We start from the raw sequence: 9,236 nt of genomic DNA, 5'->3' as shown, positions 1-9,236 counted from the left end.
AAGAAGATATGTTCATATTAGTATCATGAGAAACACGTCTACTCCATTATTTATGGTGTCGCTTATTATGAGATTTTGGAAGATTCACAAAAATACAAAGCACTAGAATGCACTAGGAAGAAGACCTTGTCCCAGATAAACGAGCATAAAGATTGGACAAGTCTCATTTACTAACTTAAAGAATGTCTATATTGATGTGTACCTCTTTTTTATCTTCAATAAGCTCCATTTTATGTCATATCACACAGAAATGGGTTATAAGAAGAAACATGCAAAATTATCCAATGCAATGGGTTAACTGATGATTTATAAAATAATAAAATTACACTGTGAACTAAGGAAACTGAAGAGAAGTTTGTTAAAAAATATTAAATAATCAAATAAAGATGACCTAGACACTGCCCACTCCACTTATGTCAAAATCCGTCCAATACAAAATAGTTAAATAAGTAGATGGCCAAGTCATTTTGCGTGAGTAGAAGAAGCAAATGGACAACCATTATGGATGTTCTGAGAGAGAAGTAGACGGCCAAGTCATTTTGAAAGTAGATAAGCAAATGGACAACATCAAGAAACTTCATGTTGAGAAAGCTAGAACGTTATGGAATGTGCATTAGTTGACATTTACAATATATGTGTAAATAAATAGATGATTTTTATTTTTATCCGAACATTAATTGATCGAACAATATAATGGTAATGGTAATTGTTTGTAGCTTAACTTGTTTCTCTTTCCAAGAAAAATGGATCGATTCATCGGTGGAAATTCTATGTGCACTTGTTCGAATCTTAAAATAAATTGTCCAAATAATGTAATAAATTAATAACTTCGAATATTAATGAACTCTATATAAAATATATATCAGAACAATTATCTATCTATTAGCAACACTTTTGACTTCTCATTAATGTTTTCTGTACAAAATATGCAACGAAATTTCTTTTTTAAAATTTTCTTTTCTCTCACTCAAAACATAGTTAATATCAACTCCTCATACCCATATATGTGTGTAAAAGAGATTAAATTAGTTATTTTATTTTTTAGCACAGACATGACTAGAATTCATATAGTTTTATGTCATATATTTAAAATAACATATCTGTTTGGTTGAATTTATAATTCAAAAACAAGTGCTTATTTTTTAAAAAAAGTACATAAAACTCTACCTTTTTGAAATACCTTATTTTTTTGTCAAATAATGAATATGAAACACCTTCAGAATGTTCACATTCAAAAAATTATAAAGACATGTAATTTTTTTTTTTTGAAAAAAGTCCTCAATATATATCCCAAACACGCCAAATATCCGATTGTTTATTGAAACATGTGTATTTGTGTGTGGGAATTATATTTTCAAGTAATTTAAAATATAAATATCAAATTTTAAATATGTTAAGAGTGTTTTTAGATTTAATTAAATATAAAATATATATTAGATTTAACTCATTCTGGTAATATAAACCAAACCAACATATCCGGTATATCTCGCCGCTTCGAGCAATGGAGAGGGTAAAATGTGCGCAGATCATACTTGTATTCGCAAAGAGCAGTAGTTTCCGTATAGACCCGTGACTTAGTGCAGCATAAAATATTGTTGCGGTAAAGATATGATAACGAAATGATGAAAGCTAACATCCTCTCGTCAAAATTAATTAAAATTAAACATATCTGAAATTATTTTCTGTCACAATGTGACTAGACACCTTATATTAGTACAATTATATGTTTCCAAGCTTTATTTAACCACAACAAGCTATAAAAAAAGGATGATGATTTAACACTTTTATTCTGAAAAGTACTTATTTTTTTTAAGTCTCATTTATTTGTATCTAACTTTCTTATTATTTAATATACATATTAAATTTTTTTGAAACTATTATTTTATAATTCATGTTTAAATTTGTATTATCGAACAATAATTTAAATATTTAATATTTATCTAAAGTAATAATAATTTTAAAATAATTTATAATTATATTTTATACTCCCTCCGTCCCAATGAATAATATACATTGGGATTGGACACGGAGACCAAGAAAAAGTGTAAGAAATGAGTAAAGTTAGATGAAAAGTGGGTAAGTGGTGGGACCCATTTATTTTTAATACTAATAGATTTGAGATAGTGGAGGAAAGTAGTGGGTGTAATAGTGTTTTTATTATTATAAAATGGAGATAGTGAGAGAAAGTAGTGGGTGTAATAATGTTTTATATTATTAAAAGTTGCTATTTTGGGAATGTATAGAAATGATGGGACATCCCAAAAAGGAAACCGTATAGAATTGAATGGGACGGAGGGAGTAGTAATTTTAAAATGGGTCGAGACCTATCATTGCATACATTATTAACGCATGGCAGTATAAAATCCAAAAAGTGTCCGCAAGACTGCACAAGTGGCATATTGCTTTCCATATATTTAAATCGATGTGTTCAAACAGCAGGATCTTTCATTTCATATGGATAAGATCGTAGTAAAAGTACTCCAATTATTTCCTCCATCGCTATCTACACCTTAAATTAAACGACATCTATAAAATATTTTAACAATTTATCTACATTATTACGAACAGAGTTGTAACACAACTTGCTTTTCGGACGTAAACGTAAAAAGTATTATTGTTTAATTTAACAGGATCACTATCTTCATAATAATAAATAAAAAAAGATTGCCCCTTCATCTGTCCAAGGGCCAGATTAAAGCACACATATAAAGACACACAGCGCAAACAAATTCATACAAACACATTGTACATGTTCTTTAGAGATTCGAAGAGCGAAAAATCTGGAACAAAATGGTGATGGTTCAGAGAATAGAAGCATGCAGGGGAATTTTGAAGCTGTTTATCAACTTGGCTATGGCGTTTGTTAAATCGGTTTCTACTGTGTTTATGTTGCAGCAGGAACAACACTTGTCTACACCATTTTGTAGTAGCAATACCTTGTATATTGGTGTTCTTCCTTAGATTACTTTTGGTTTCTTGTGTACAAAAAAGTTTTGCTACCACATAGGTGAGATTGAGATGAAATATTATTGTTCTTAGTTTCTGATTTTCTGTTCTTTTCATTTTTTGTTTTGGAATTCATTCCGATGAATCGATGATCATTAATGAGACGAGACCAAATTTGTGGAACTGATCGAAGTCCATGTTAATTAATATTATTTTACTTTAGATGTTATACTTTCTTCAAACAGGCATCAATTTTAGCTTCTACAATTTTATTGTAGCTCCGTCGGGTTATGGAAGTCAATCGATGTAATTAGTGAAATTGAATTTGATGCCGATAAAAGATGAAAATCTAATTGAACTGCAAATAATTATTTTATAAGTCAATTATAGAGTGATTGCAGTTAGATGTAAAATTGAGTCGATACAATTTAATCTGTTCTTCAGTTATTAATTAAAAACTATCCAAGTGACATAATTATCTATAACACAATTAATCACCAACATGATTCATTTGACAAGATCGGTTCATAGATATCATATGATTTTTTCATTATTAAATTAGTTCCTTCTTTCAAAAAGGAAAAAAATAAATCCATAAATTAAGATCTTATACACCTATTCCTTTTAATAATGCATTGAAATATATTTTAGAAGTAATAAAAAAATAGAATACAGTCAGTCAAGTTCAAATGAGACTCATTGGAAATTAGAATATAGAAATCCTTATTAACCTCGGAGAATTAGAATATAGAAATCATTATTAACCTCAGAGACATCAAGTAGCTTGTTTTACTGTAATACAAAACCATTTTTAAATATAAATGATGTCCTTTTACTGTACACAATATTTTCCATTTAAATAATAAGATATTAAAAAAATAATTATGCTAAATGAATGTTTAACTTAATATACATATCATCGCACAATATAACAAGTATTTGCATATTAATGTTACTAGACTATTAAAATCAAAATTCAACAATATATAACTAGCCAAGGAATAGAAAGGCAAGAAACTGGTAGTACTTAATCAGCACCAGAACTGCACAATTATGAAAAAGAAACTTCATTTTCTCAACAAGCATCATGCAGAAGTTCCTACTCATAGAATTTAGAGGAATGAATACCTGAAACCAGGAATTTTATGCAGGTTCTACAATAATAGAGATTCAGAGCTAGTAACTGTATGCAAGTTGAATTCTAGGAGTCTACACTAATAGAAGACTCATGTAACTGGCACTACATGTCACACTTAATTCAACATGTGTATGTACATAGAGTAGTAGAGCTTTGCAAGATATCTAAGCAGCAGGCATCGAGCTAGAAATAACAAGATACGACAAGTACTGCAGGCCGTCCTGAATTTTTCCTATGGCTGTGGTTTGATCCACACGAAGATTCTCAGAAAATTCATGTGTTTTCTCCTCGATTGGTTTCTCTTGAAGAAACACAGCTGAGTCTGTAGTCGCGGTTTTAATGGCTGCTGAACAAGCTTCAGCTACTTCTGATATGCCTGAACAAACAGTTGGAATGCAGAGATTAAATACATATCACACATCATCTTATACACGAGCATTTGGCATGTTACTAATATCTAGCAGTCTCTAGAATCTGTTTTCTGGATGTCACAGGTACCACAAGAAAAGTGATATTTATGACTTGTTAAACCTATATATATTCTAATTTTATGGATCCTCTCTGTAAACGATACCACTTGAGTAAAGAAGGATACTCGAGGAATGTATGAACAAGCTTCAGAGATCACAACAGAGTAGAAATGCTTACAGACAAAAAGTATAACTACTCAAACACAAAATCTTGGGCAGAGCATCATGCCTCTGCACAAATATTTATCAGACATGATGCTGATACTATCTGTATGGAAAGCTACCTAGTGCATATACAATACTTGAAGCACTAAATCTATGATATACCAAGAGCCCAAAAGACCACATCAAACAGTTTTATACAACTACAGGAAAAAGAATGAAAAAATATCCTAAAGAAAACATTTTGCAATCAAGGAGGAACCAAAAATACGAGTACCTGTTATAAAACTGTTGGAAACTTCATCCACCTTTCCGGTCATTGATTGCACCCTAATTCTGATCACCTTTGCTTTTTCAATAGCATCCTCGGGCCAATCAATTTTCACAATATCATCAGCGTCAGTATCTGGAGCTTTGTCTGCATTGGATATGACAGATTTCCCGATCATTAGAAGCTGGGACACCGCAGAACAGCACATTTCTGAAAGTCTCTGCAAGACATTCATACCAATAAGATCAATATAAGAGAAATAAAGAACAGGATTATGTCTTTGTCACAATAAGAAACCAATAGAAAGAATGTATATGGCATACATGAACCCCCTCTGAGTGAAGAGAATCTAGTCTGCCAGCCGTTCTCTGTATTATATCACTGGGGGTTTGTCCTACTAGGGCACTGGCAAAGCTGCAGAATTCATTCAAGTATTTATAAATTAACATTGTAAACTAATAGCAAAATGTGGTAAACTTCAAATGAAATTTTTGTTTGTCAGGACAATCTTATACGATTGGACTAGAATTAATTTCTTGGGAAACATATATCCACATAAAATCCTTACTACAAAATTGAGAAAAACAGTATTCATAATCACAGGGTAAAAAAATGTTCAGAATTTGAAAAGGGAATATAATTTTCGCAAAAATCATAAAAAACTTCTCTTGAATTTCCCTAATCTAAACTAAACAAACACAAGAAAATCATAAATTATTTTCTTAGAAACAAACATAAGCTTGGTAAACAAAATTTTTAATTTTAGTTATTAGAAGGAAAAATAAAAATTACCCTGCAGCCAATTCAGCAGCTTTACTGACACTAGAATCATGAAGATTCTTCATCTCATCAATGGTTGTGTCGGTTCTAGTTTCTACCTGCTTCCCCTTTTCCAGCTCTGAACCAATTCCGTCATATTCAGAGTCCAAACTGAAAATTTGTTGCACCTGTTTAAGCTTAGAATCATAAACAGACTTTTGCTCAGAAGAAAGTTTGGTTTTTCTTCGGTTAAATAACAATGCATGATGGCTTGACAACGCCTCCAGTTCCTGTCAGTCAATATGATGCGAAAGTATTAGACTGGACTGTTTTTACTGTAATTAATACATACAAATATACAGCAAGTACAGTGATAGAAAGATGACCTCTAATTGCTCAGGACCTCCATAGATGTAAAAGTACCGATCAAATGTTACTTCCTCGAGCAATTGATCCTCACCTTCTAGTTCGGTGGATTTTTTGTCAACTTCAATACCAGTTTCTGCAATTAGCAGATCCATAGTTTCCTTACCAACATGCTCAAGCACTTGCATTCCTCTGGCGGTAAATGCTTTACCAGTCTATACAGGTAAGAGAGTCAAACACAGCATGAAGAATGAATTAAACAAAATTTCAAACGCGAAAATTTACAAGTGATCTAAAGGCATGGCGCAAACCTCTAACAAAGACGGGGCAACAGAACCAGCATCACCTTGATTAATAGAATCAGCAAGACTTGCGGCAGAACTTTCCAGTCTGAGATACATGTCAGGATATTGAATGATATAATAATATCATTTTAAACATGAAACAAACCACATTACATATATTCAATTAGCTTCATGCCGTAATAAAATTTGTTAAGATGCAGAGCAGTATAAACTTAGGTTCTTCAAATAACATACTACACACCATAATAAGTAATTTCTAACGAAATTCACTTTATCTGACTGTTTAATATTACGATTACTTTGATAACATAATAGCTCATAGACTGATGAGTCTCAACTGCGACTAGAAACAGTAGACTGCAAGCACAAATTCAATTTAAGGAAACACTTAAGAGGAAATAACCATAAACACGTACTATAACTAGTTGTATAATGATTATACTTCTGAATATGCTGCAAAACCATGATTTATGAAAACCACAATACACAAGCTATAATGATATAACAAGACGGTACATATACATACTTTTGAACAAAAGTAGAACCCCCTCTCCATGCATTTCCAAATGCCTGCCAAGCTCCTGAAGCGATATTCTCCACAGAATTATCGAGAACTTTCAAACCCTGTAAGATGGAAAATTGTACATAAATGTGAGAAAATCAAGAGTATACAAGATACTGAATTCAACTGACCAGTCACTCATGCATTTCATATTTGTAATATTACTCACAGATTCTGCAAAAACTAGTAGCTATTGTGAGATCAACAATTTAGAAAAGAAACACACCTACATTGTAGTACTAATCTAACCATAAAAACTTAAGAGAAAAAAAATATATATATATATATATCACATTTTAGTAGAGGGGTGCGCACAACTTAGTACCAATCCTTAAAATAGAACCTTAGAACCACTAAGGTTCTACTGTTGAACCCTGAATTTTAAAAAGACTTTCAGGATCTAAATCTGAATACATTTTCTTTGCGTCGTTGTGTGTTCAAAAATAATTTCAAAATATAAAACACGACATTTTGCATGTGTAATTCTGCTGCAGAATCCTAATTAATACTAGAAATAAGGCAAAATTCTACACCTGAACTCACTCTACGTAATATCATATTAATATTACAAAATAAGTGAATTATGCTACAAAATGTTATGTTTAACACCTGAACCGTACGTAAATAACACATTAATACTACACAATTAAACCAGTTCTGCTGGAGAACCCTAATTAATACTACAAATAAGGCAAATGCTGTTGTAGAACCCAAAATTTTGTGAATTGAATTGTTAAAATATCTCAAGATTCCAAGACAAAATACAAAGTTCAGCTGAAGAATACAAAACTACAAAATAAGGCGAGTTCTGCTGCAGAAACTTAGTTAACTTACCTAAGAGTAAAGAGATATAAGTTCTAAGAGTTCTTAGGCTAAGGGTTCTAAGAGGAACATGACCCTTTTAGTATAATGATAGCATGATATAATCTACAAGATAGTGACTAGCGAGTTAGGAAGATAATTAGCTTTTACAACGAAGGAAGCATATACATGGACAAATAGCACACGAAATGCAAAAGGCAATAGTAATTAGATATGAATAACTATTAACTAACAGAAATTAAATGTGAACAACTATTAACAGAAATTAGAAATAAATAACTAATAACTATTAACTTGCCTGACTAAGGAGAGTATCCTCACTAGCATTCTCTAGCTTGTCCAAAGCAGCTTTGCGTCTAGTGACCTCCTCATCTTCAGTGTCATCTTCTTTACCCGATGTGTCTATTTCATCCTCCTTTGAGGAATCAGAGCTTTCCTCTGCAATTTGCATATCTGCAATGCTTTGTGCTGCTGTCTTGGCAGCCTCTGCAGCCTTCATCGAGAAAAATATGCTGATTATATTGCAGAAATGTGTAAAACTAACAAAAATTTACAGACATAGTAACACTAAAGGCCAAACTATTTGACAATTAACCGCTCACAGATGAAAAACCGCTTCGTACAATTTAAAATCATGAAAATAGATCAGCTTCCATGCCTTCAATCCGTTTCAGATTTCAAAATCTTAACATATATCGATTCCATTAAAGTACAGCACTCTCCCTTTACGAGTTAGATAAATAGACATATAGATGGGAGAGAATGAGAGAGAAAGAGAGAGAGAGAGAGAGAGGGGGGGGGGGAGGGAGATGAAGAGAGATAGAGAGATATACATTGCGAGAGATCTCTTCAGCAGCCTTCTGAAGATCGGAAAAAACCGATGAGAAGCCCCAACCACCCCAACCACCATCGCCGCTAGTTTCAATTGGAGGCGTCAGTTGTTGGATTTCTTGTAATTCAGGTTTCCTCATCGCCTCACTCTCTGATTTCGCATTGTTCTCCATTTCCAACACAATCGATTATACAAATATATGTATGAGAATCTACTTTGATTTATCTTCTTCTTCACTTTGTAACTCAGATACACACACACTGTTGCGATCTACTATTTTTCACCCCTCTCTGTTCAGATTTAGGCAACACGACGTCGTGCTTCCACCCAACCGATCCTTCACTGTCCTTCACGCCTGCTATTTTCAATTTTAAAATGAAAACTAGCATAAAAGCCCGTGCGAGGCACGTGGTTCTAGTTTTTGCTGTATTTTAAATAATCTATCTATATAATAAATCCTGAATCCTCTTGCCAACATATTTACACCCCCTACCCTAAAACTTCATGCTAAATTACAACATTTGCCATTCGTTTCAAACCAAATACACAACCAGTCAAGCTTAATTAATTCTCGGACAGTACAACATTTGTCATGTTGTGGCG

General features: G+C 32.4%; 1 protein-coding gene across 1 annotated transcript; it reads right to left on the bottom strand.

The window, feature by feature from the left end:
* Window positions 1-3,997: 3,997 nt before the first annotated feature.
* Window positions 3,998-8,805, bottom strand: LOC108225735 (uncharacterized). Its single transcript, XM_017400675.2, has 9 exons — window positions 8,635-8,805; window positions 8,100-8,294; window positions 6,944-7,041; window positions 6,424-6,502; window positions 6,133-6,327; window positions 5,780-6,036; window positions 5,311-5,401; window positions 4,994-5,207; window positions 3,998-4,460 (listed from the first exon to the last, which is right to left on the bottom strand). The coding sequence occupies exons 1-9, from the start codon at window positions 8,803-8,805 to the stop codon at window positions 4,249-4,251; spliced, it is 1,512 nt and encodes a 503-aa protein (XP_017256164.1). The 3' UTR covers window positions 3,998-4,248.
* Between the last annotated feature and the right edge of the window lie 431 nt (window positions 8,806-9,236).

This window comes from Daucus carota, chromosome 6 (genome assembly GCF_001625215.2).
Source record: "Daucus carota subsp. sativus chromosome 6, DH1 v3.0, whole genome shotgun sequence".
NCBI lineage: Eukaryota > Viridiplantae > Streptophyta > Magnoliopsida > Apiales > Apiaceae > Daucus > Daucus carota.
This window is presented reverse-complemented; position numbering and strand designations above follow the sequence as displayed.